This window comes from Falco cherrug, chromosome 9 (genome assembly GCF_023634085.1).
Source record: "Falco cherrug isolate bFalChe1 chromosome 9, bFalChe1.pri, whole genome shotgun sequence".
NCBI classification, from domain to species: domain Eukaryota; kingdom Metazoa; phylum Chordata; class Aves; order Falconiformes; family Falconidae; genus Falco; species Falco cherrug.
This window is the reverse complement of record NC_073705.1, coordinates 56,917,265-56,944,958: the sequence shown is the minus strand read 5'-3', so window position 1 is coordinate 56,944,958 and position 27,694 is coordinate 56,917,265. Positions and strand designations below refer to the sequence as shown.

Sequence of the window (27,694 nt, the reverse complement as noted above, 5' to 3'; positions counted from 1 at the left end):
GGCAGCCATCAGCACTGATGTGCAGCGTGCGTGCACACCATGGGCTTCATTTGCAGCTGTGCAGCTTACTGAGCTGTGAGGACATTAAGGAACTGAAGTATAAAGAGGCAGTTTGTAAAATGAGAGTAATACTGTGTGCTTTACATTGGTTTTTGTGACAGTATTTGTTTGTCGATAAGGCCCTCCAACTATATGGTAAAGGGGATTATCTCATTATTGGTATAAATAGACCTACTTTTTTATTTATTTAAGACTTACATTAGACTACATCACAGCAATAGTTTAGTAAAAATAATTTTGTTTGCAGTAGCTGCTGATCAAGGCAGTATCTGAAGTGTTACAACTGTACTGTCCTTTCTTGTCATTACTGTGGCTCTGGAAGAAAGATCTGGTACAGATTAGTTTGCACATGAAGGAGTGGAAGTCAGTCCCCGTCTTCTAAATGTTGTCCTTTGCAAAGCACCGATACCAGGCCACGTGGCTGCTGAATGTGCACAAGCAGTGCGGGGCCAGGCACGTGTTGAGCAGTGGCTGCCCGCGGCGTGGGGTGCACTACTTGCTGGTGTTCTCCACTCTGCCTGTGCTCAGAGTTTGCTCTTGCGCTTGTGGTGTCTGTGAGTCTGTGAGACTCGTCCTGTATTGACACAGGTCAAAGCTGTATTTTAACTTGTGCTACGCCACTTGTTTAGTAACCTAATTCAAGCTGTTGCTAGCTACTTCCAGCAGGTAAAAAGAGACGTGGAAGGAAAACCTGCTATCCTGCATCTTCCCTGGGAGATGATGACTTTAATAAAAACATGATCAATGCGCTTTAGTTGTCTCCTTGTCTTCTTTTTAAGTGTAAGATCTTTGCAGTAAAGCATTTACAAATTTAAATTCTTTTTTCTTTTCCTTGTAGTGAACTTTGACCACTTCCAGATTCTGCGGGCGATTGGAAAGGGAAGCTTTGGCAAGGTAGGCTTGTTTTCTTGTGTGTCTTATGCGGTGCCTGCTGTTACATACTTGCGGTTTATTGAAACGGTAATGGTACTGAAATAGGCTATTTTTATTGTGGATGGTGGCAGCTAAGTAAACACAGGAAAAATGTCTTCAGAAAAATACATTGTTGCCATTTGGCATTGTTTTAATTCTTGGTGTCTTGGTGAAACAGGTGTATTTTAAACTACTAGCACAATTGTGACTGTTTCATGGCAAATATTCATTAAGTTTTCTGCTTCCTGAGAGGCTTTATAGGTTGCGAGAGGGGGACAGTAAGTCAGGAAGGTGTTGGAAGTTGTGCTTATTGGTTGAGTGAGCTGGCACAATGTGGTCAAGAGGGTTCTCTGAAGCCCTGGGCTGTTTTCCCACTCAGAAATGAGTTATGCTAAAGGAGTTTTATTGTTTATTTTTAACAAGGTTTTTTTTGCCAAGCGTGTGGGAGAAGGTGGGAGGTGATGATCAAAAAGCTGGATAGCTCTGGAAATCAGTTACTGATTGATTTCCTAGTTTTATTCCTTTTTCATTGCCTTTTCCACTGACTCTCACTTGGTCCCTGTGTAGATGACTGTTTGCTGCTTCTGTCATGGCATTTTATACCATTTGTTTGCAGCGCAAGCCTGAGGTTCGGTGCATATATGTGCATGCATGTGTGTATGTCCTTGCGTGCACGTGAGACTTCATTGGTTCAGTATTGTTCTGCGGTCATTTTGTCACCAGCATTTTACTGTGCCCCAACAGTAGTTGTGTCCCTCTGTTTAGCTGAGAGGTCTGCACCCAACAGACCTCTCAGGGCAGGGAAATGGCCTTTGAAATTCTGCAAAAGGTGCGATATCAAGTTTCTGAAATAGCGTAACAAGTTCAGAGGATGGTGCAAGCGCTTCTGTGTTTCCACATGCTGCTAAAATAAACTGAAGATAAGCTGAGCAATCAGAGGAAAGCTGTACCCTCTCTCATTTCATTCTGTCTGGTCATCTTGGGCAGTCTCTCCCATCTTACTTTGATCAAAAGTTCATACTATGAAGGTAAGAAAATCTGAATCTGGCCCAGGAGATGAGCTGTACTTTTTCTCACTGCCCATTTAAGCCCTAACAAGGCAGTGTCACACTGGGTGATGGCCACATGAGCATCTGGCCTGCTGCACTCAATGCTTGGAAACTTTGTTCAGGTGGTTGGAAACTTCGAAAAAGCATATATTTCTCAGGCGGTCTGTGACTCATTGGGCCAGAAGACCCCAAATATTTTACCAGTTACTGAAAATGTCTTTTAAAACACTTAAAATGTATTAAGTAGTGCCAGTCTTGAGAAACAGTAGCAGTACAAAATCCAACCGTGGTCTTGATGAGGTAGATTCCAGCTTTTAGAGTCAAGGGAGTGGACAAGATTAGTCATAGTGCTGTCATTAGCACTGCTTGCTAATGAAGACATTTTGTCACAGCCACAGCATCAGTTAACTGACAAACACCATTACACGATTCTGGTGTGCTTGGGGCACAATCTACCCATACGAATTCCCATCCAGCTTTGTTGTAAGCCGGCATGGGACTTCCATGGTTAATGAAAATGTAATGTTGAGTAGTGTGCTAGTCACAGAGAGGGTGGTTTTAAATAGTCACCCATATTTGCAGCCATGTCTCTAGAGCAAGAAGAGGCAGAATCTGGCAGCAGAGCTATATTAGATGGTGGCGAATGGTTAAATATAAGATCAGGTCTTTCCTTAGGGTAGCACTGTAAAGATAAGGCAAACAGCAGAGGAAAGTCTGCCCAGATGCTCCTGGCGAGAACGAGAACTCTCAGGGTCTTGTGACCTCTGCTCTTCATCAAAGGCCAAAACCTAACTCAAAGTCTTACAAAAAAATAGCAGCTAACATTTTTTTTAAGCCCATATGAGAAGACTCATACTTCCAAATGTAAACTTTACAGAGAAAAGAGGTTGTACTCTGTTAAGCACCAACACCTGATGATGGAAAATTAATTCTGTTCAGACCATGAAAAGGAGAAAAAAATATTCGTCCCAGGGTAGGACCTTTTTGGCTTTGAAGAGAGCTGCTCCTCACGGCTGATTCCTTCTCTGTTTATGTTAAAGAAAGGTTAAGTCTAGCATGTAGCAGTCTATCAGGCATCAGAATTGTATATACACTTTCAACAAAATGCTGAAATGATTAATCTGTCATCTTTCTGGATAATTATGTCAATATGCCAAATTTCCTTTGATACTGAGAAAAGCTTTTTACATTTATGAAGTAATTTACAACTCTCATTTAATTACAGAAAATGGAGAGCTACCTACCCGAAAACTGTTATTTGAAATTTATGAGTAATTTAGTTGCTTTGGTTGATTTAAGCACTTCTGCCCACATTCAGGAAGGCATTTAGGAAGCAGCGTCCTGTCCATCTCAAAGTGGGGGTTTAGACTCTCAGTGTGCAATGAGTGACCTGTGAAATCTGTGATGCCGTGTGATCTTGTAGTGAGGGATCTAGGAGGCAGCCACTTGCTGGGTAGCTTCAGGCAAGGCATTTGCTTTCCACTGTTATTTTGTGCACCTCTCAGGACAGACTGGCCCTTGGTACAGAAACCTTACCAAATGAAGGAGAAATGAACTCAGCAATTGCTTTTGATTTTGAAGAAACTGGAGAGCCCCTGAGCTGTGGCTCTGGTGTATCTGTAAAAACCAGCCAATTTCTGTTTCCTAGAGATGGGTTTAATCATCTTTAATATACTGTTAATAAAGGAAGGTCATGCTCAATTCCATGTTTACTCAAATTAGCAAATGTGTAATATTTTCCATATATATTAGAGGTAATATTATTTGATTTTCAGTATTTTAATAGGAGCATTGCGTTTCTGCTGTAGCACAGACTCCTTTCTCAAGCAGTGGCAGTTGCTCAGGTTTTAGCTGCTCCATTGCCGTTACCCAAGGAGCAGTAGCCAGGAGAGGGTTTCCAGAATGTGAGGCAGTTTGTGACCCCCAGTTTTAATGGGGGACATGCTCTGAGTTTCATTATGCTTCACAAGAGACATGACGAGACCTGGAAATCTCAGAAGGCATTGGTTGCATTGCAGGTATCCTGACATCTCCCTTTGTAAAAATTGACATCTCCTGGCTTAAGTCTTCTTAAATCCATTTGAACTGGGAGGCATTTGAGAGTGTCCGCTCTTGTATTCCTCCTCCCGCTGGGCTTCCCTCCCCGTTCTCCTTCGAATCAGTCGCCACAACCTTTTCCAAGGGATACAGAACTGGATAGGGTTATGGGAATTCATTATTTCCACTTTACTGCTGTGAAGAAATAAAAACATGGATTCAGCATGGATTTCTGTCCTTGTCTGCTGTTAGAAATAGGGGGTTAAGTGAGAGGATGGGGGCTGGAATGAGCAGTGGCATGAAAATAGGGTTTGCCAGAGTGAACAAATACGTCGTGGGGTGGGTGGGCCAGTGCGGGCAGTCTGCAGGGCTCTGCCGGGCGCCGCTTTCATGTTTCTTCTTTTTCTTTTTTTTTTGAGTAATTGGTGAAGTAATTGGTGAAGTTCCCATTAAAATTAATTTGTGAAGTCCCATTAAAATAGACCCTGTGAATGCTGAGGAGAACCTGCCTGGTAGTAAAGAGGTGTTTACAGCTGTTAGGCTGCACAGGGAGGCCTGGAGAACAGGGTCCCCAGGCAACCCCCACGGCCTGCTGGTGTGGGTGGGAGCCATGGCGGGAGCCGCCGTGGGGGATGGGGTGAGAGGCCGCCATGGGGGATGGGGTGAGAGGCTGCGGTGAGGGACAAGGGGAGAGGCTGCGGTGACGGACAGGGTGAGAGGCTGCCATGACAGACGGGGTGAAGTGGTGAGGGGCGGCTGTCCCAGCATGGCAGCTGCAGACAGAGCGTCCCCCCTCCCTCAGACCTGCTAGGGGGTTGCCCGGGAGGGCTGGCTCCCTGAGGGTGCCCCTGGCTGACCCTCCCAAAGAAAGCTTGCTTGTAATGTGCTTTGCCTGGCAAAAATACTTCAACTTAATGATTTTGTCGCTTTAATAATTCACACAGCCTGAAGCTGGGTATCGAAAAGCTTTAATCTGTTTTCTAAAGGTCATAAACGCACACCCACTAGACATACTGTAAATAAAATTCCCTTAAAGTCTATTCTCAACTGAATCCTTCTTTGATGCCAACACAAGCTTGATCCTTTGTCTTTTATTTCCAGCTTCATAAATGTTGGGGCTTTGCCCCAGAAGAAAGGCTAGGAGTGTAATCCTTTGGCATTAAAATGCCACAGGTATTTTTTGCCCTTGCTTGTTCCTTTGCCAAGGGTTTGCCCCCGTTGGACATTGGCCCTGTCCCTCCTCTGCACACTGCTGGCGGCCCTGGCCCAGGGCCTGCCGTGGTGCCAGGAGGCTCCGGAGGTGGAAATGTGCTTGTCAAAAGGTTGGTGGGGTTAGCTGAGCAGGCCAGCCAGGTGGGGGATACCTGTGAGTCCCAGGACGCCAAAGAGCCCCGGTGTTGGACCACCCGGCCCTGCCTGGGTGAGTTTTCACTGGGCACGGTTCCCTTTGAGGAGAGAAAGCCTTCGTGGCTGCACCAGCACTGGTCAGGCACTGTCCTCTTTGGTCCCCAAAGCTACACAGGGTGTCGTGTAGGATGCTGTGGGTCCTCCAGGCAGGAGATACGCAATTGCAGGAATAGTGGTGTGAAGAACATGCTTCACCGTAGCGTGCAGCACAGGAACAGCTCCCTGCACAAGCCCCTCATCTGCCAGTGACCAGGAGGGGGTGCCTGAGAAAGCATGGAGCACATGGAGCAGGATTCTCCCTCTGATGCAACCTCCTAGGTAGTATTTAGTGATTATTTTTTTTTCTTTCTTGGATGTTGCTAAGCTCCAAGTGTGTCATCGGTAAAGCCACAGGAGAGAGGACGGCAAAGAATGAAAAGCCGAAGTGATGATGTGGGCCATCACTACGTTACTGTCCAGATCTCGGGTTGTGGGGCAGCAGCAGTAAAATTACAGAGCAGAAAATGCTGCGCAATGATCTCAAGTGACGGAGTGAGCAGTGACAAGTGATGGAGTGAGCAATGACTTCAGCTGGAAGGAGGCCTGGGAGATGACACTGTGTGCTCCTGCCAGGGACCTGTTTTGGGGGCTTCTGAAGGATCAGACTTCATAAGACAGTGATTTATAGTAAAAGCTGCCCACTTTTGTTATTATTATATACCCAGTGCCTTATTAACATTTGCATTCAAAACTGCCTGGGGTTTATTTCAGCCCCCCGTCATTCCCTGTGGATGAGTCATGCCAGCGTGGGATGGGAGGTGGAACCAATGCTCACGCCAGCAGCCAGGAGGCTGTGGACAGGAAAGCGGTGTAAGAGAGCGGAGGGTGGAAGCACCCTCCTCCACCTAAAAATCCACTGATGGCCCCTGGGCCACCCCCGCAGGTTGGTGGGGACTTGCCCCAGAGCAGAGTGCAGTGGAGGGATGGCATTGCCTGCCTGGGGCTGCTCAGCTGCTGCATCCCCCTGCTTGGGCAGTCCCTGTGCGTGGGGGGGGGGTACAGGCTGCTGCAGAGGGGCATGCATGAGCAACAGCTCCTGGGAGCTGGCTGTTGAGTGCAATGGCTTCGCTTTGTGTGCCAGGCTTGCCACTCACTCCCACGGTTTCTCATTGTACAGCTCAGACAGCCTCTGTCCCTCCCGAGTCCTGAAACCTGCTGGTTCCTAGTCATCAGGAGTCTTGGAGGAAATCTGGATGCTGGCTGCAAATTGTGGCATTTGAATGTAACGCTTATTCTCAAACAGGCACTAACCCTGAGCTCGCTGTACTCTGTCCACTGATTCATTGCATCTTGTGTCAGGGGAGGCCTCCTGTGTATTTTGCTGAAGCCTCTTTATGGGGTAAGGATGGCTTTTCTGTGCAGCATGTGACACCCTCTCTTGAGTCACCAACAGATGTCCCTGCTCATACAGTTTCTCCTGAGCCATGGGGGACAGACAGAGTGTGCTGGTTGTGCTAGCTGCGCGCTGGGAGTTGAGAAATGCACTGCAGGTCTTAGGCACAACCAAGGATAAAATTTGTGCATGAGCCAATCTCTCTCCTTATCCACTACAAAACAACCCAGAAGATGTTTTCATTTGGTTTGCTCCCCCACACTTTGTAGACATGCTCCACCTCGTGCTTGCAGAGCTGTTGGGAAAATTGGCTCTTTACTCCTTGCCTGAAGTTCTGTCATTTTCTCTTGTCAATTCATCTTTTGCTATCAAAGTGCACCAGTACCCAGAGGACCTAGTGTCTTGTTGCCAGAACAAAGCTTGTCTCTACTAACTCATGCGTAGCAGCGAAGTCTGATTTGGTGTGATGAATTCATGAGGATTCCCTGGCATCTAATAATGTGGTTGAATTAGTGATGGAACCTTTCCCTCCTTCTGGATCTCTGTCTTTTGTGTTGTTTGATTGGTTTTCACAAAGCTGAGAGGAACTTTTATGTCTTTGAGATGTCCATCCATCTGTAAAATCTGGCTGAAACTGGCCAACAGTTCTAGAAGTTGGTAGGCATGGGTGTGAAAGAAAAAAATCCCTTAATGTCATTTTCTTAGGAAAGCAAGCACGTATGTTTAATTCATGAAGCCGTAGGTAAGCAAGTCCAGCAGACTGGATCCCTTATGATGTGAGCCTGTGTTATAATGCAGTGGAGCTCCTCTTAGAGAAAACAGGAGAAGTGGGTCTGGGTGCGACACAGTGCCATCGTCCTCCTTTTGTCCCCACTGGGGCTGGCACTGCTGGCAGCGGGGCAGGCAGTACACAGACGTGGCGCTCAGGGCAGGCTGCCACTGTGGGTAGCAGCGGTCCCGACTTTCCCACAGGATGCACTGATTCAAAATGTCACAGCATGAGTGGTGATGCCTCAGGATGTGCCAGCGCTGTTTGTTGTATGTTGGTAGTGTGATAAACTGTCACTAGCAATTGTAACAGTGGTAAGTGATGGAAAAGAGAAGAGCAAAGGTGCTGAATGGTCCTGTCCCTCATTTCCTCACTCTTGCATCACTCTCATTCTTTAATTTTGGTGGCCCCAGGGATGTCACTAGTACCTGCCTCTGGTATCCACCTCAAACAAGCTGTTTGTTTGGGTTTTTTTCCTGTTTTTTTCCTCCTCCTGTTGCTTCTGAACTTTACCAAATAAAGAAAAAAGGAAACATGAAATATAAATTTTTATATATATAAATATATAAAAATATATAAAGTTTTTATAATTTTATATAAATATTTTGGTTTATTAAAAAGTTAGCATGAAATGAAAAGGAAAAAGTATGTCTGTGTTTGTAATTGCAATGAAACCCAACATCTGTAAGCTAAAAGTTGGCAGCCAGGCGATCCCGGTGAGGTGCGGTGCGATGATGACCAGCTGGATTTCATGGGCCCGGTGGATGTGGCCCTGCACTGCTGGCCAGGTGCACCCCTCTGCCCATCCATGCCTGCCCCAAGCCAGTGTTATCCCTCTCCAAAAAAATGTGTAGCCCAGAGTGACTCATCCGTGTGGTGAGAGCCTCCTTGCAGCAACAAATGCTGTTCCCTGGCACAAACCAGCCTGTTTAATTGGGATGTCATTAATTGAGTCTGTAAGGTACAGCGGGGTGGGAAGGTAGCACCACTGTGTCCAGGGCAGCCCTGCGATGTGGCAGGGCAGATGTACGCGCTTGCAGCATGCATGCCGTGCCTGTGGGCAGCAAGATGAAACACCCTCATTTCCATGGCAGTGGGGTTGTACAATCACAGAATGGTTTGGGTTGGAAGGGGCCTTAAAGACCATCTTGTCCACCCTGTTGCCCTGGGCCCCCTCCCCCCAGCCCAGGCTGCTCCCAGCCCCATCCAGCCTGGCCTTGAGCACTGCCAGGGATGGGGCACCCACAGCTGCTCTGGGCAGCCTGGGCCAGCGCCTCGCCGCCCTCACGGGGAACAATTTCTTCCTTATATCTAATCTGCATCTCCCCACTTTCATCTTAAAACCATTCCCCCTTGTCCTATCACATGCCCTTGTAAAAATGCCTCTCTCGCTTTCTCCGACAGCAGATCTGGCTGGAGGGCCCAGTGGTGACATCCCAGCTCCGCACGCTGTTCTGGCTGGGGCAGCAGAGGTGCAACCAGGCAGAGCTAGTGAGGGGAGGCTGCTGCTGCCACAGGCTCTGCCAGCTGCTTGGCTGTGCTGCTGCACGCGGGGGATGTGCCTGCTGGCCGCCATGACCGGTGCCTTTGTAGGCTTCAAGTTGCCTTGTTGCACTTGTCATCGCGTTGCCACTTGAAGAATCTGCTTTTCACTTGCTCTGCTCTGCAAAACAGGGATCTGTGGATCAGGTAATCCCTGAAAATGGTAAAGGAGATGAAGATGCTGCTGTTTCTGGGGCAGCCCAGCCTTGTTCAGTCCCTGTACCCTGTCTCAGGGCTGTCTCAGCCCTGAAGTCACTTAGTGATAGGCACATATACGGCTTTCCTACTGCAGTTTGCAAAAAGGTCGTTAGTGGGAGGAAACCTAGACAGCAAATCCATAATACATCTTCCACATGACATGTTTGTGTAAAGACTATGAAGTACTTGTTTGCTATAAAGAGTAAAATGATGCAGTGCTGTTATGGTGTAGGCAAAAGAAACAGCTCCCAAGAGGGTACAGCTCAGTCCTGTAAGCTGGAGGCAGAAGCCAAGCTTTCTTATGGGCATTTTCTCTTTCCTCCACAAAATCCCCTATCAGAGTCCCACAGTTGTCTCCAGCTGCCCAAAAGGAGGATGGCAGTGAAGTCCCTATGGGTGGGAATGTCCAGCACATTCTCATGTGTCCTTTTACAAACAAGGTGTATTTCCAATTACTTGTGACTATTGCAAATGTACGTTCAGTTATTGTTGTTACTAACCCAAGCTAGCTCTCTGTCCAGTTAGGACTGCAGGCTGGACCCTCTTGGACATCTCTCTGCCATATTCTTGGCCTGATTTTCCTTTATTGCATTATCTGTGCCTGGACTTGGCTGGACCTTCAGATCTCCTTTTGCCAGACAAAACCCGTGCTGGGTGTCCTGCATGTGAAGGTAGTGCTGCTTTTGTTTTGCATTCGCTGCTATCACTGCTGTCTCACACTCGTAAGTACCAGAAGAGGCATTGCGAGGGGTGCTGCATGGGAAGCCTCAGAGGCTGACAGAGCTCTGTGCTCGGAGCACTGGCACGGAGAAGCAGGTGGTGCCTGTGGCAGATGTAATCGATAGACAAACAGTGACTGTCTTTGTGGGGTGTGCGTTCTTGGCATCACTGCAGGGGCTCCTCTTAGTCTGGAAGCAGAAGCAACATCCTGAGGTGAACCACAAAATTGCTTCTGCCCGTCAATGCAATGAAAGCTTGCTGTGGCTTTGTGTCAGCAGAAATTTTTTCTCACATATATTACCATGTATGCGCCAAGGCTAAATAGCTGTTCCCTGCTCTAATTCTTGTTAGCTCTTGCATGTGAATTTTTTTTATATTAATATTTTTCAATACTTTTCAATATTAAATTCTAACTACAAAATGCACACATACCACCACCACCACCCTGTGCCTAAGCCACAAATGCAATCTCGTTTCTAGGTCTCTGATTAAGGAGACCTTTATATGGCTTAACATGTGCTGTCCATTAAGTGGCAGGTGTCTGAATCATTGACACTTGTGTTCAGAAGGGCCAACCTAATTATGGGGTAAAGAGACAGAGATCTGAAGGCCTTTGAGGGGAGTATGAGATGCTGAGCATGGGAGATCTCCAGATTCTGCAGGAGTCTCATGGACTCTCACAAGAATAGCAGTGGGAGCAGGAGAGGGCAGCATGGTGTGGCTACCGAGAAACCCAACCTAAATGTGTTACTGAATTTCAGTAAACTATCATCCATCTGTGAGGACAGAAAGCAGAATAATTTGGCACCTAATTGGATTAATAATTGAAAATCTGATTATTGTATAGCACGACCCATAAGAAAATCTCTGGTTCAGCTGTGTTTAGCCATAAGCCATAAAACCCAAGAGTCTGTGCCCGGTCTTCAAGCCATGCAGCCAACACCAGACTGCTGGTCAAACATGGCTGGCATAAAAAAGACTTATTTTTAAAGTAAAAAAAAAAAAAAAAAAGTGTCCTGCTTTGGTAATGTTAATTATAAATTTCTCAGTGGCTTAAATATGACCAGCGTTAGGATCTTAATTTTTTTTTGTTCTGACAAGCCATGATACCACACACCTCCACAAGCCAGTTAATTGAACTAACAGCATGGGATGGTTCAGCATCAGATGCAGGATTTAGCAAGAATAAAATTGAAGCTCCATTGTACATGAAAGTCATCTGCAGGTCCTTAGAAGCTGCAGCTCTTGAGTTTCACATGTTCTGTTATGCTCGTGGTCCAATTCAAACTGCTTAATGTCATAAATGATAAGGAACAGTGTCCTCTGTTGTTATGAAATTATGAATATATCAGCATAATACAGCAAATACTCTCTAAGCACTTTTATAATAGTTTATTAAAGTAAATATTGTCTGGGTTTACCCAGACCATTGTAGGATGTACCCATTTTGGTACCCTAGGCAGCACCATAATTCAGTGATGCCTCTTCAGAAGGAGACTTTCTCCTTTTCTTCACATGATGTATTTCTTCTTGTGGGTTCGATCAGTATTCAAAGAAGTCTGAAGTTCATGACTTCCTATTGAAGTATCTATGTACTGCTTAAAAACTGAAACTGAATATTATGGTAAGAGTACAGACCCAAATCCATAATGCTGTACTGGTACAGTTCTGTTGTGGTTTTTCTGTGGCGAATGCAGGAGCTTCCCACAAGCCAGTAAAAGGCAATTAGGATTTTCTGTGTCTCAGCAATGAAGAAAAAATGGAACTTGAGAAATAGAAAGTGGTGCAACTGGTATACAATTAACAATAGAAAGGATTGTTGTAATGATAGACTGGACACAGAGAGACTTGGTGCCTGTGTTGTGCACCAGAAGTCAGCGGCAGCACCTAGGCTGGAGCTGCCACGGGGCAGAAGCTTCCCATGAGCCAGACTTTCTAGGAAGTGTCTTTCCTATTGACGAGCATATGATGTGCTGTTATTCCTTCCAATTTTCCTGCCTGCCTTTCTCCTTTGAAATTGCCTCTTTTCCAGTCTTCTAAGAATTAGGTAGTGGTTTGCCCTGTTTTCCTGATGAACTATGTTGATGGATTCTGGAGACAGGCAAAAAGAGGATGTGGAAAAAGTTGTTGTGGAATAGACCTTTAGAGGTGGATCAGAAGGGTTGTGTGGAGGATTGGGTGTTTCATGTGATAAGGTCGAGAAGACCACGAGAGTGCATTTCTTGTTACTTCTGCTTGGGATGGAGTCTCTTCCTCCCGTGACTGCCATATTGCCCAGCGTCTGCTTGCCCCAAGCTGCACACCAACCAGTTGTGTCAGAGACCTCTGTGTCGGTATTGTGTACCATTTCTATTTAATTTCTACTTGAATACCATTTGTATTTTGTATGGCTTCAGAATTTGGTGACCTTCTGCATTGGCCTCTGGGTGCCTTTTCCTGTGTTCCTCTGCACCTTAGCCTTTGGTCCCTGTCCCCATGCTGGCAAGTGTGTCCCAAGTGGTAACTTGGTAGCCAGGCAGCCAAGAGAAGCAGCTTTACTGTTGTGGAACTGCATCTGAAAAGTAGAACAGGATTTTTATTTGTGTTACCCTGTAACCTGTGGAACTGGCTCCTACTAGGAGAGCTATGTATATATATACATACCTACACAAACACACAGAGCTTAATGTTTATTAGGTGCTGCCTTCCTTTTGTGGATCATTGGCCCCACAGGGAGGAAGGACCAACATTATGGGTGTGAACTATGTATTATTTTTTAAACTGTGTAATGAGCTGGATGCCCCTGTACGGGTATCTTCCCTTCAAAAGTGGCAGGACATGTTGCTGACATAAGATGTCCTTTTGCAAAAGCGCTCTGGTTTTCCAGGCAGTCTTTCTTTAGAACTTTTATTTCCTGGGAAGCAAATGAGCCTTACAGTCTGTCTACCTAATTGTATTGTAAAAGCTACACAATTTGTTGTATGAATCTGTCCAGGTTAGCTTCAGTCCTGGTTATTTATGGTGTTGCTTAAAATCATTATGTCTGACCACATTCCTTACAAAATCTGGGGATCCTGGAGTCATTTGCTGTAAATACAGGTAAGTGTTTCAGATAGACCTTTCCTTTTTATGCAGTGGTTCAGCTTAAGTGAACCCCTCAGGTCCAGGCATGCTACCGAGTCCTTTAGTCAGCATGGTCCTGCTTTTTGTTTAGCTGGACGGTGCGTGAACACCGTGACATCTGAGGCCTATGTGCTATGGTCAGAAAATAGCCGGAATTACCAAAGTGCAACATACTGGATGTTTTCACGAGTATTTTCATTCTCTGATGGCTGGAAAAAGCTTCCTGAAAAACTGACCTGCATTTATATAGAGTACTTACTTCATTAGGAAACATTTAAGGAAACCAGGAATGTATATTTGTTTCACAGTGTGCCATTTTGCCAATAACAAGTGGCAAAGAGCTGCTTCTCTCTCCAGTTTCCCCGAAGCTTGATATTTGTCTAGCTGCTCTCTGACAATTAATTAATTCAGCCAAGTGCGGTACAAATGTTTGTACAGACACAGAAAACCTCGCTGCGTTGCAGCAGATGAGCTGGCTGAGTCCCTTGCACAGAGCGCCCCATGCGCAGCAGTGCAGGGCTTGGCCGCGTGTGAGAACGTGCCTTGTTTTGGACGGTGCAGGGCACGTGCTGCCTCAGTGCCCCTGAGACCCTGCTGCTCTTCAGAAACCACCTTCTGACAGTGTCCAAGCATGCTATTGGCAGTTACGCACTGGGACTTCTGTGCTTCTCATTTCATTCTCTGCCCAGATTTGATGGGTTTATCACGCAATGGATTGGGTTGGAAGGGACCTTAAAGATCACCTAGTTCCACCCTCCTGCCACGGGCAGAGACACCTTCCACCAGCCCAGGCTGCTCCCAGCCCCGTCCAGCCTGGCCTTGGGTTTGGTAGGGAAGAAACAGAAAATACTATTTCTTGTGCCTCGTCTGTATTCTGTTCTGTCATTTAGGTCCCTGGTCTTTTTTTGTCTCTATTGCTCTATCTTTCTGCTAAATTCTACCTTTGGCCTTGGGGAAACAGGGAATCAAAGAACAGGCAGAGGGAAAGGTCAAGCTGCTCAGCCTGTCATGAGCGAAGAACTTCGGAGAACACAGCCATGAAAGAAAGAACACTTTTTGTGAGCAGCATAAGTAATAGGATGTGATTTTCAGTGGATTTGAGTCCTAGAATGATGCTTTCCTCCGCCTGTCTTCCTTTCTCCAGGGTGCAATGTGACCACTCTGCGGCAGTGTGGGTGCTGGCAGGGCAGTGGAGGGGCTGTCAGATACAACCCAGCAAGGGTCACCTGCTGGATAGTTCTAGGCATGTTCATTTATAGAATATGGATAGCAAAAATACTAGCTGTTTCAATAATCTGATAAAATTAAAAGATTAGGAATGAAAACATTGATGAATTCTAAATTTAGTGCTTTCCATTTTCATACAAACTGGAGGTTGTGTTCTCTGAAATAAGACCTTAACTATAGTATTGTTTTAACAATTGTAGATATGCTTTTCTAATGTTTTATGCTTTTTTTAATCCTATTGACCCATCACAGTTGCAATAAACTGTGTTTTTTCTGTAGGATCAGGAGTTCTACCTCCCTCACGAAAACAGTGTGGACTGTAAATATGTGAGAATTTTTTTAAAGAAAGAAAAGAAAGGAAAGTAACAGTATTTATTAAACAGAAGTCTTTTGTGTCTCTGCTTTTCATTCTCGCCTCCCGTTTAGTTACTATTTATGTACAAAATCTACCAAGAATCCTTCTGTTAGTGTTGTTCACTCACAGAGTTGCAGTAAGATTGTTGTGCTATATTACTTTTGATCTAAGAATTCTTTGTAAAAGTAAGTGCTAAAAATGCCTCTAAATAAAGGGCAATGAGGTATAAAATATGTATCTGTTCATATTCAGCAAATGGTGCGGTTAAACCAAACCATACAGATGATTAAATAACAACCAACCCATTGTTCGCAGCTGCCATTTTGATAAGTGCCATTGTTTGGCCGCCACTCATCTGTTACGGAATGGTGCCCTATGTGTGTGTTATTGCAGAGGTCCACGTGTCGTGCTGCATGCCGCGGCTCTCAGCTCTGCTCTGCTGTACCTTATTTCCTCAGTAGGGAAATACATTCAAATGCGAACGTTATGGAGAGCACTTGCATAAGATGAGAAAAATAGATGTTAGCCCCCTGCTGTTATCTTTTGGCTTATCAGAGAGGATAAGACCGGGAAAGTATCTTATGTTCCTGGGCAGAGTACTCCAACTGGAGACCTTTCTTGGCAGCAGGTCCTCTTCTGGGCAGTGCCTCCATGATGGAGGTGGAATTTAAGCTGTGCTCAAGCACTGCTGCTCAGTGGCAGTGATGAGCTTAGGTATTGATCTACCCCTTCCCAATGCCCTGTGCCACTAATCCAGTGAGCACAGTTTGCTCTGAAATCGATGAGCTTGCCATTGGTCATGCAGGGCTGGGTCGGGTAGCTGCTGGCTCCTCTGGGCAGCCAGGCTGAAGTCACAGCGATGACTCAGCTCTGTGAGTGCTGTCTGATGTTCATAGAGACATGCACGATGATGGGCCGCTTGAGGGATGGTGAATAACTCAGCAGCATTAATAAGTGGAAATGTAAAAGCTCCACAGATGCCTGATAGGAGAGCCACAGCAGGAAGATCCTCTTTGCTGCCCTTGAATACTTGAAGCATATTTCTTCATTTTGGTAATACGATATAATTAAGTACTGTTTGGTAGGTCTGACCTGTGAAGCAATGCTGTTGGCTCCTTGACAACAGGGTGGAGGCAGCCCCTTGTCTGCTGGTGATTCATCTGCTTGGGCTCAACCGGTGGGGTGGCTGCAGTGATGGAGGAATGAGACCAGCCAGGAGGAGCAGGGGAGTTTTTGTGTGTCCAGGCTTGTGCACAGCCCCTGTGCCCTCCATCTGGAAGGGACCTCCATCTCCCCAGCCTCTGTCACAGCCAACAATGACAGAAATCAATCGCTAGAAGAATTGCAAGAGATTCCTTATGGATAAGGGACTCGGTATATTTTGTATATTGAGTTTCTGCATGTGTGGAGGTCGATGGTGGAGTTGGAGGAGACATCTCCTTGAAGAGCTGCCGTAACATTCACTTTCTTGCTTTTTCTAAAGGAAGGGTCAACAATGGTGGTAATGAAATCCATCAGTAGTTACTAGAGTTGTGCTAGGCGTGCCAAGTTGGTATTAACTGCAAATTATCATTAATCCTCTCCCTTCCAAGATGGTATTTTCTCACTGACACTTTTGCCATTTGTATACTGTGATAGTTCCTTAGTATGGTCTCTGTTGGTGGCCCTCCAAAAGCTTTGTGTTGAGTGTTGGGTGTGTAGGAAAAAGGGAAAATAAAGCTGTGTTCGGTCAGGTCCTACAAGGTCTAGGTTTGAACTGTCCTTTTTCCTGCAGGAAACATACTAGGGATTTTATTGCAATATTGAAAAGCAAATGTGAACAGATGGGACTATAACCTGGTCAGACTTCCATCCAGCAAAGTTACTGACTTTAAACCTGGAGAGTGGTGCTGCGGTCAATGGAGAAATTAATGCTGTGTGCAACATGTGTAGTATGTGCACAGAGGTATTTGCTGTCAAGTAACCATTATTTATAATTATTCTGATTTCTGACTGCCAGCTGGCAGACCCAACAGCTGATATAAAGATTTGGGAGGGTTTTGTAGCTCTGGCATATTAGCTGTTTTTAATGAAGTGGGCTTTGCTTATCTTTATGATGGGAGGCACAGGTGTCTGTGGTGTGATAGCTCTTAGGGTTTCCTTGCAATACCTCGGGCCTGGTACTGAAAAAGGAGGTCTTTCAGTATGGAAGACCTTCACTAGAGGAGATGCTTATCTTGGCAGATCCCTTTGTAGCAATTTGGTGGTAAGCACATCAGCACGATGAAGCAAGTTCCTGCCAATGGAAAAGAAAGCCTTTTGCTTTAGTGGCATTAACCTACCTCTTGAAGGTTTTGCACTGTGAAACATGAGTATCCCCTTCTTTCTTAGTTGAAAAATTATACCTATATTTATTTACTTCAGTGTGGAATGGAAACTTCGGTGCCTGGGAGGCACGTTGTGGCAGCAGCCCAACAAATGAAGAAGTTAGGCCACATTGCTTTCAGTGCCATTGCCCAGCAGCGCTGTTTCAAGATGAGTGATGAGGTTTTTCAAAATAGCACAGTGAGTGTTCTTGCCTTGGGATCAGGAAAAGCTTCAACATTAATTTACGTTCAGAGATTAAATAAAGCCCTCCATTCTTCATTGGAAATAATTAGATTTCTCTCTGTTCCCAAGTTTTATCAAATATGTAACTAAAAAAAATCATTTTGTCTGTCTCTTTGTCCAGCATATAAAACATCACAGAATGTAATCATGGCCATAATGAAAGATGAGTCCAAATACAAGACTTAACTCAAAACGTATGTCAGTCATAGGAAGACGTACTTTCCACATTTTATTCAGAAAGGATTTGTTGTCTGTAGTTGTATACAGTGGTCCAGATCCTCATGTAAATCCATGGAGTGCTGCTCAGCTGGAGTGAATGGTGGATCCAGGTTTGGATCCATCCAAAAGGCAGAAAGAAGGTGGGTCATGGTGTCTTCATGGATTTCTGAAGGTTGGTCTGATTTTTCATCATTCTTCTTTAAATTATATTAAAGCCAGAAAAAAACAGAAGAGATATGAGTGCGTGATCAAAGCTACACAGAAATTTAGATGCCTAACAGCCTTTCCGTAGGAAGCGTGACAGCTCCAGAACACATCTCCCTGTTTGTCCTCCTCCCCGCTCTCGGCGGAGCCATCCGTGCAGTGGGAAACATGGTTCCTGTCCACTTTGAAACCTCCCCAGTGAGGGTCTGCAGCTCTGTGTCCTCAAGGTCAGCAAAGCCAGGCCATGCACCGGTGAAGACGCGTGCTCAAGACTGTGATCAAAGGGTGATCCAAAGTGCCCACATTTTTTGTTTTCGAATTTAGTAAAGACATCAGATTTTGAGATATCTGACTAACTATAATTTCTATCAAATTAATAATAGCTAGTGTGGAAGAGGAGAGAGGGTGGAGAATGAGGACAAACAAAAGTAAAGGAAAATGCTCCTTTTTCTTTTTTTTTCTGAGATTTATGTTGCTGTCACTTTAGTTTTTCCTTGTTTGTTTGCATTAATGTCTCTCATGAGGTAAAGAAGTCTACACTTTTTTGGAACTGCAAGTCAAATAATCAACCATATCCAAAACTCAATTATAAAAACATCTGCTTAATGTCTGACAAGACATCATTTTTCTTAGTGTGACATTAAAAGGAAGTGCTTCATTTGAACCACTTAAAATTGCTTTAAATCATAGGATTTAGAGCATGTAGACAACATTCTGCATCCCCCTCTCGTGAATACTTGCAGGAGAACTGGGAAATTATTCCATGGTAGACACCAACTAGAGCTTGGCTCCCCACTTGCTCTGTGCAGGAAAGCTTTTCCCGACATAGTTTCATGTGCTGGTTGTGTGCCGTTTATGTCAACACCAAGACAGAAATACGGTTCATTCTGGAAAAGAAAAAAAAAAATAATATGGGCAAGCCTAGTTTTTTATGTATTTTGAGCACGCTCCCAGCTATACCTATGAGGTCTGTTTTACTTTATCGGTACACAGGGGGCTGGCCCTGTTCGCAGATGATAGAATTCTGTATGGGTCTGTTGAGCTTTTCGGAGGTCTGCGGATTTGCATGAGAGGAGAACATGAACACGTTCTTAGGACTGCAGAGTTAAGTGTATTGATGTATGGCACGCTGAAGTGCGATCTTGAACAGCAGGTTTTATTTTGGGTCAGAAGAGGGTTTTGGCTCTAGCATAAGCAACTGAGAAAGGGATTTTTAATGGAGGTGTTGACATGACCTGAAAACAACAGGCTTGCTATGAATAAAAGTTTTATCAGCTACTGTTACAACTCGGCTGCAGCTAACAGCAGTACCAAGTTAAAGGGATTTTAATGATTTATGGTGTTCTGACAAACCAGTCCTTCATCAATCTTGTGATAAAGCACAACTTTTCAGCAGGGAAAAAGTAAAAGTTGTAAGACTCCATGACAGATATCTTAATGTGAAATGTGGTGAGGTGTTTGGAGTAGAAAACAAAATCAGCTCTTGAAGATGTGAAGGCAGAGCTGGCAACCTTGTGCTTAGAGCATGGCTCCTGGGAATCACAGTAATTTTCCATTCATGGCAACTTTACACCTTTGAATTTGTTTTATACCTGAGTAGGTAGGTTCTGGTTTTGACCTTTGCATATGAAGGGGAGACTGTATTTTTAAAATTCTTGTTGTTATTCTTAGAGATGTAGCTATAAAGTGGTCCCGGCTGGCTGAAACCATTAATTGCAGAAAAGCTGCTACAGTACAGGGTGCCTGTGGAGGGCGGGTGCCCGTGCCTGGGCGCAGCCCTGCGATGTGCGCAGCACGGAGCCGTCCATGAAGGCTGGAGATTGGCCATACGGAATTGCTGCTGTGCCCGTCAGGAGCCTGGTGATGTGGAGGTATTTGCAGAGAACAGCCCAATAGCAGCAGTAGGTACCTGTTGGTGCCATGTGCTCCCAGTCTGTAAGCCGGGCAGGTTGTGGAAGCAGACAGGAGCAGTGATCTGAGCATTATAACTGGAAGTGTTACATTGTTTTGAGGATCACAACCGCATGGGTGACCATCCAAATGCAGGGAGGGTCTGCCGGGTAGGCCTGGCCCCGAGCAGTGCCTTCCCAGTCCAGAGGCACAGCCAAAAGCTGGAGAGACGTGGAAGGGCAGAGGAGCGCTGTCATCATGGCCAGCAGCCACCCGCGTGTTTGTGTCACCAAGCCTGGTTCGTCAACATGGCATAATACAGAAGATTGCTGTGCAGAATGGCGCTGGGACCAGAGCTGCAGATGTCCCATTCTTTTAAATGGGTCTTTGTGTGCTGCAGATAATAGTTGGGAAAAACACTGCCAGAGACACTGCTGTCAAAACTGTTCCCAGAACAAAGTTCTGGTTAAATAAGCTGCTCAATCAAGCAATGAAGGTTTTTGATTGTTTCAAAGTATGTTTTTATTCAGGATCAGACAGTATTATAGTAACATGTCCCTGCTGAGTGTGGGGTAAGCGTCACGGAGAAGTTGTGTGCAGCTGCAGCCTGCTCCTAGGACTTTGCCTTCGGCTGTGGTGGCTCAGCCCCCCCCGCCCCCCCCCCCCCCCCCCCCGGGGTGTCTGGGGTGCTGGGGCTGTGGGGCTCTCATTGCAGCTGGGGGCTCACGCCAGGGTGCCATGAGGTCCCTGTGAATTGCACCAGACCCATTGCCCGCTGGGCCAATGACATCATCAGAGAAGCTCTTCTAGGGACAAGTCTGAACTTTTCCAGCTTGCCCCGAATGCCCTCCACCAGGACCAGCCCTGAGGGGACGGTGAGGAGCTGCACAGGCTCCTACGGTGCCAGCTGCCTTTAGTGTTTCCAACCTCTTGCACTCATTGAGCCAAGCTCTGGGTCAGCAACCGCAGAGGGGGAACACCTTCAAGGGACCAGTGTCCTTGAGATGTTGGGTGCCTCTTCTGGGCCTGTTCTTGTAGGGAGCTGCCTCTGGGGGCCGGGGTGGGTGGGTGGGGGGCAAATGCTCTTCAGCCCCAGCCCTTTCCCCTTAGATCAGCTGATTTTACTGTATTGTGTATCAGGTAATTATCAATTTACTTTTTGTCTATGATTCATCCTGCCAAAGGTGCATAGCTTCGTGCTGCTCATAGCTGCACTTCCAGCTGTGCTCAAGAGAGCACATCTGTCTGTCTGTCTGTCTGTCCTTCCTTGTTTGCTCATTGTTGGTGTTGGGAGAGGAGGACATCCGCAGAGCTGGGCAGTGTTGTCAGATGCCCAGGACCCAGCTGCCAGGTCATTGCTTTTGTCAGGGTCAACGCGACTGTTGCCTTTTTGAGAACGCTTTTGGTTAGATAAATCTGATTTGATAAATTTGAGGTGATTTTCAGTGGGGGTTGTCAGCAGTTCACACCTGATACTACCTGTAACTCACATGCTTTTGTGGCTTTGCAGGCTGTGCTGTTTTCCGTGGGTTGTCACACAGCAGTAGCTGGGAACCAGCATGGTAATTACAGGGATCAAGGGAGGTTTTGACCAAGGGAGTGTCCCCAAGGGAAGGCAGTGGTACAGGCCACTTCCAGTCACTGGTGGCCCTGAGGGGACCATGCCCCTGGCCAGACAGGGAGGACTTGGGAATGAACACTTCCTGGTTCCAGGTGGAGCCCATCGTTTGCAGACTGAGCCTGGCCCCTTCCCTGCGGTGGCAGCCGGTACCGGCAGCAGTGACAAGCAGCTGGGGCAGCTGGAGCCAGGGAGCGTGGGGCCATGCTGGTGGGTCAAGGCCATGGCCCATGCCACCTGGGCTTGTGTGGAGTGCCACAGGGGATGACCTTAGTCCTGGGGTCCTTCCTGGTTGGACACAAAAGTTATGGACAGACCCATGGAAAGCAGGTAAATGGTTCCCATAGAGCTTCATCCAGCTGCTCACCATGGTTCATGTGCTTAACGAATCGCTGATACTTTAATTATATCACTGCAGATAAACCTAGGAGGCAGCTTTAAGCTTTGCTATCTTGGCTATGCCTAAAAAAAAACCAAACAAAAAGTGATTAGCTGGCTTTATCCTTAATGTTTATGAGAACTGTAGAACAAGTTAATGTTATCTTTTTAATTACAAGTGTTACACAGATGTTAATTACTAGGCAGAGATTATATTTCAGTTACCATCAGTGCCATCATAATACAAAATGGATATGAAGATTACTGTTAAATGACAGTAACTGATACTGTGTCCAGTGATACTGCGGCTGTGTCAGATGCCTTCTGTTTCTCTTCAGAATAGCATGATCCCTGTTTGTTGCTTTCCTGATAGCAGCTTTGAATTTATTTCAGGGTTTTTTATGTAATTGGTAAGATTCTGTCTGTGGCTCTTGGTACAGAACCGCACTCAGACGGCGAAGCAGAGAGGGTCCTGGAGGCGCTGGTCCCTGCAAGCCCAGGGCAGCACCAGGGGGCTGGGGGGTGCAGCCTGCGGTGCGAGCCAGACCCATCCTGCCCGCTGCCGGCACCGCAGCTGTCCCGCTCACCTCCCACATGGGCATTGCTCTGGTTAATTACCAAATAAAGTCCCCTCTGACTATGCTTTAAAGACAGTGTGACAGCAATTTCCCTCCAGCTGATCAGACATAACTGCTTTCTTAAGAATGAACAGGTTATTGTCTTGGTTTAACAGGTGAGCCACTAGAGGAAAGCTTGTCTAAAGGAGATGAACTTGTTAAAAATCAATATTGGACATTATTCTTTCAGCAGCAGAGCAACACATAGTTTGCAGTAGACCCTTTCTTACCTGCTTTACTGTTTCTGTTTGCTCAACAAACTCACTCGGCTTTGCAAGGAACCAGTAATCACAATTTTCTCGCTCTTCTCGGCGAGGAAGAGCTGGCTATCCCTGGTTTTGCAGTCTGTATTCAAAGTCTCAAACCCTCACTGAGCACCTGTGGGTGATTTCCAGCTGTACTAGAGTGACTGGTATTTAACCCAGATGCTCCCTGTGAGCCCAGCGGTTGGGGTGGTCTTAGTGGAGGTGCAACAAACACGTGCTTATGTGGCCCTATCACAAAATACCAGTTCTTTTTTTTCTCCCCATTTCTGTAACATTTAGTTTTCAAAACTGAACTCAGTTCTCCAAAAATGCTTGAGCTGTTTATACATCATCATAAGTGCCTCCTTACTGTTTCTGGCCCTTCTGAATAAAGAACTTGTTTTTTCCTGCTCCAGAGGCTGCAGATCTCCCATTTCCTCAACATCCTTCCTGAGGCTACTGCTGTGCTGTGCCCTGGAGCGAAGACTTTTCCCCAGGCAGTCCCAGAGCCTCCTGATGCTTTTGGGTGCCACGGGCAATTTTATGTTTATGCTTCATGTTTCAAGTTTGCAAGTAAAATGGTAGCTATATAGCTACTGGGGAAAATGGAGAGGAATTTGGCTCCAGCAGCCCAAGAACAGAGAATGAGCTCTGCTGGTAGTCCAGCCAGCATCCTGCCCTGCTTCAGCCTGCACCTCAGTGGGACCCAGCTGTGGGACACCGTGCTGGTGGCCCTGGCAGGCCTGGTGACTGCTAGGTCTCGCTGAGCTTGCACAGCAGAAGTGCTGCAGGCTGGACTGGGTTCTTGCCCAATACTTCATGTCTTCTGGGCTCTGGTCCTAGGCCACCAGCGCAGGAGGTGGTTGGTGTGGGGGTGACTGATAGTTCCTTTGCTGGGTAAAAGCTTAAGGCCAGATTTGGGTTGTGCTTTTGCTTATGGTAATTCCTCATGACTTCATCAGGCTTGGCTTATTTTTGAGAGCTGAAAACCACTGCTGCAGGTGCTGCCGGTTACAAGTTGTGTTCCCCAGGGCTCAGTATGGGGACCAGTTCTGTTTAATGTCTTCATTAATGATTTGGACAAGGGGATCAAGTGCACACTCAGCCAGTTTGCAGGTAACACCAGGTTGGGTGGGAGTGTTGATCTCCTTGAGGGTAGGAGGGCTCTGCAGAGGGATCTGGACAGTTTGGACCGATGGGCTGAGGCCAGTTATATGAGGCTCAACATGTGGAAGTGCTGGGTCCTGCCCATGGGTCACACCAGTCCCAGCAGCACTGTGGGTTTGGGGCAGAGCGGCTGAGAAGCTGCCTGGTGGGAAAGGTCCTGGGGGGGCTGGTTGACAGCTGGCTGGGCATGAGCCAGAAGTGTTCCCAGGTGGCCAAGAGGGCCAGGAGCATCCTGGCTTCTACCAGACATAGTGTGGCCAGCAGGTATTTAAATGGTATTACACCTGGACATATTTAAAAGACGTGTATATGTGGCACCTGAGGACTTGGGTTAGTAGTGGACTTGTCAGTGCTGGGTTAACAGTTGGACTTGATGATCTTAAAGGTCTTTTCCAACCTAAATGGTTCTATGAATCTATGATCCTGTGATTCTATGATTAATGGTTGGAGAGGGCTGCTGGGATCAAATAATCTCTGCCAGAGGTATCAATGCATCATCGCAGGGTCACAGCTGTTTCCAGAATGACCACTTACAACTGCAGTGCTTTTCATCTCTGGAGAAAAGGAAATACAGAGAGGTTTTTTTAACCATTTCATTGTCTAACTGGAGTTTTGTAGGTTTTCTGTATTGGGAATCCAGACATTAATACCCAAGGGAGGTCAGCAGAAGTTGGAGCAGAAATCGGTATATGTGGGCAGGGTGCAACCACTCCACATAAGCATTTTTATAAGCTAGAGCAGTGTTCGGCTGTTTTTCACCACTGTGTAGGATTAAGGTGTTCTATGTTGGTGCATAGTGCTTGCTGATGCTGAGCCTTGACTCTACTCTAAACCCAAAATAAGCAAAATCCAGCTTTGTACGCTGAAACTTCCTGATGGCTCTCAGCCGAAGTCAATGAAGTGTCTGTGTACGTAAGGATTATGGCGCATTTGTCTTGTCTTTCAAAGGCAGAAGGCACTGAGAGATTCAAGGAGAAAACCTGCTTCTCACTGTTCAGAAGCAAAAGGAAGGTCTCTTGAACCCAGCTGTGGGTATTTGCATCAGATGTGATGGTAATGTCCTGCAGAGGAGAGGGTCACGGGTGCCTTAATTTGACATCTCCTTTGCAGAAGAAAAAAATAATCTTTGTGCAGCTGAGATCAAGCAATCTCAAGTATTATCAGCTCTGCAGATCCTGCCCAGAATGCAAACTACTTGCTTTTGTTTGAGCTCAGACAAATTGTGCTGTCCCTTTATAATTAGTTTGAGATAAGTCAAGACATGCTATTAAATGATTAGATGACCTTTCATCTGAGTGGGAATTTCAGCCCACTGGATTCCTTCAGAATCAGCAGGAAAAAAGTTATTTGATTTCTAAAGGAGAAAAGGCAAAGCCTGCCTAAGAAAGAGCAAGTTGGGCTGAAAAATATACAGAGCAGCAAAAATGTAGGCCACTGGGGAAAGTATCCTAAAGGAACAAGAGCAAAAAACCCCACCTTCTGAAAAGGACATAATGTCTGAGGCCCCTGGACACCAGAAAACACCCAAACCCCAACTCCCTATTTCCATGCCAACTTACACCATGGTTAGGCGGAAAATAGAAATAGCTCTTGTAAGCAACAGCTCCATAAGTGTGATGCAGGGGAATAAGAAGCCAAATAATTCCTGGCAGGTTGTGGACTTTGTTTCTGCTTTTGGTGCTTAGTACATGGTGTGATGGAGAGTGCTTTGATCCTAAAGAGTAAAGTTTATCCTGAGGCTTTATCCTAAAGTCAGGTTTGTGTAAGAGTATAAATGGTGTGTATGCTTCCTACAGAAAGAGCAAGGTTCATCCCTGCAAATTACAGTTGTGGTGTGGGTGGTAGTAGAAGGTGAACTGGTCAAAAGTGTAAGTCCCTCAGCATGTTATACTTATTTAGTCCCAGTATTCATTTTTGTTTGGTTGGTTTTGTTTCTAAACCTTAAATTATGGTCTGCTATTTGAAATTCTTAGTGTTTTCCCTGGACCAGTTGGAAGCTGGTGAAAACAGACACCACCAAGCTGACTCCAGGACAGCGGTTCAGAGCCATGCTCGCTGCTCCCGCTCCAGAGGCTGCTGTTCATTTGTTCTTCTCAAATTAAAGCTGGTCTCTTTGTCCCCCTCCTTGATTTTCAGATGCTACAGGAAAATCAGGTGAGCTTTGGGTGCTGCGCCATGTTTCCATGTGGTGTCTGTTTGCCCCATGGGAGCACTGCCAGAGCTTGGCATGGCACGCATGGCACAGAGGGGTCCTCCAGGTGCCTGGTGCTGCCACACCAGAGGGACACCCTGCTGGGATGCCCACTTCTGCCACAGAGGTTCCTCTTGGCTTCCCATCCTTGGGCTTTTTGGCCATTCTCACACCTCTCTCTCACTGATTATTGGAACACTTTAAATGGATGGATTTGCTGTCAGCTCAACAGAGGGTGAAATGTTTTGGCAATGGGAAGCCGCAGGGACAGCTTTGCAACAAAAGAGGTTGAGGATGTTCTCTAGGCGGTGCCGTGTGACAGCAAGGATGGCAGGGAGCAGCGCTGCGCGTCTGCCCTTGGGAGAGGTGGTGACAAAAATCTCCTGGGTGCTCATGAGAGTTGAACAAAGTCAGGCTAACTCCTTAACCACTTTTGCTGACAAAAACAAACGTTGTGCACAAAGTGGAGAGGCATCTCTGAGCACTTCTGTTCATGTATTGCATTTTTTAATGATAACTCTTACCTCCGAGAAAGGTATTTCAAAACTGAGAGTAGGTTTGCCCAACCTGTTACTTAACATCACCTAGGTCAATGGTCCTTGTTAGTCTCCTCTAAATTACTGAGATAGCTGGAGCTGTTGAGTGAAGACCCAAGATTGTCCTGGATTCAGGTGAAGAAGCTGCCAGCTACGGTGACAATACAGGCATTGTCATTGTCTGGGGCCCCATAAAATGAGATTGAACTGGGAGATGTTAAATGCACATCTCATGTCCTGAATCACAAATGCAAGCTCCAAACCCTTTATGCCTTTAATGCAATAAAAGCAAAGGCAGCTGTATACAAACCATTTGGCAGCAGCTGAATGTTCAGGGTATCTGGGACTCTATTAAATCTTTTATGTGCCATGTCTTGAGCAATATACTACCAGCTGATGCCTGCCTTCTGCTTCACAAATCTGGCAGCGTTACATACAATTTTTTCTAATGGCTGTATTTAACCACTGAAAATTTCCTTTGTGCGGTGAGGGACCGCATTGTGCAGATTGAGGACAAAGTAGTCTCTCTTTCTGCTTTCTTGCCTTGCTTCGCATTGTAGATCTGCTTGAAAATGGATTGAGATTAATTTAAAAAAACACCCTGACTTGTTACCAAGTAGATGTTTATTCCTTCCCCAGGAACAGATGCATGAAGGGAGAAGCACAAAAAAGAAAAGATACGTGTTGGGGCACTGACGTCTCAGGGGGATGGACGAACGCATTTCTGTAACCGGGGCATTTTATGAAGGGTGCCTGGCTGTGGCAGAGGGCCTAAGTGGCCAAGCCTGGCCGGGCCCCCACTGACACCGGTCCTGATGTTGGTTTGACTTGCACTGGGTCCCCGCCAAGAGTTGCATCAATATGACCATTAACTATTAATGTCTGTGGTAACTATAGCGGTACAAACAGAGCATAGCGAGGGCACTGGAGATGTGCCCTCTCGCCCCAGCCACCCACCAGCCGCGGGCATGTGCCCCCACGTCGCCCAGCACAGGTCAGCCCCCGTGCACCCGTCCTCATGGCTGCCCCTGCCACCCTGGCGAGTTGGGAGGCTTGGCTGAAAGAAGGACATCTCCATCGACATCCACATGGCCATTCTTTTCCAGAGTGCCAGAAGCTGGTGTTGCTTTGTACGTAGGTGATGCTGTTCCATTTCAGAAAACTATTATGATTACAGAGTACAAGAAGTTTTCATCATTTTCTCATTTATTATACTAGGTTTCCATTTTCCCTGCAGAGAAACAAGAAGCAAACGACATAAATATAGAATGCAATACCTATTAAGATACT

At 46.1% G+C, this 27,694-nt stretch overlaps 1 protein-coding gene across 1 annotated transcript in view; it reads left to right on the top strand.

Moving 5' to 3' along the window:
- STK32C (serine/threonine kinase 32C) overlaps positions 1-27,694 on the top strand; it is a 96,782-nt gene that overhangs the window by 49,496 nt on the left and 19,592 nt on the right. Inside the window, exon 2 of the mRNA XM_055721173.1 lies at positions 899-954. Within this exon, the coding sequence (XP_055577148.1) occupies positions 899-954 (56 nt within the window). The remainder of the gene's footprint in view (positions 1-898; positions 955-27,694) is intronic.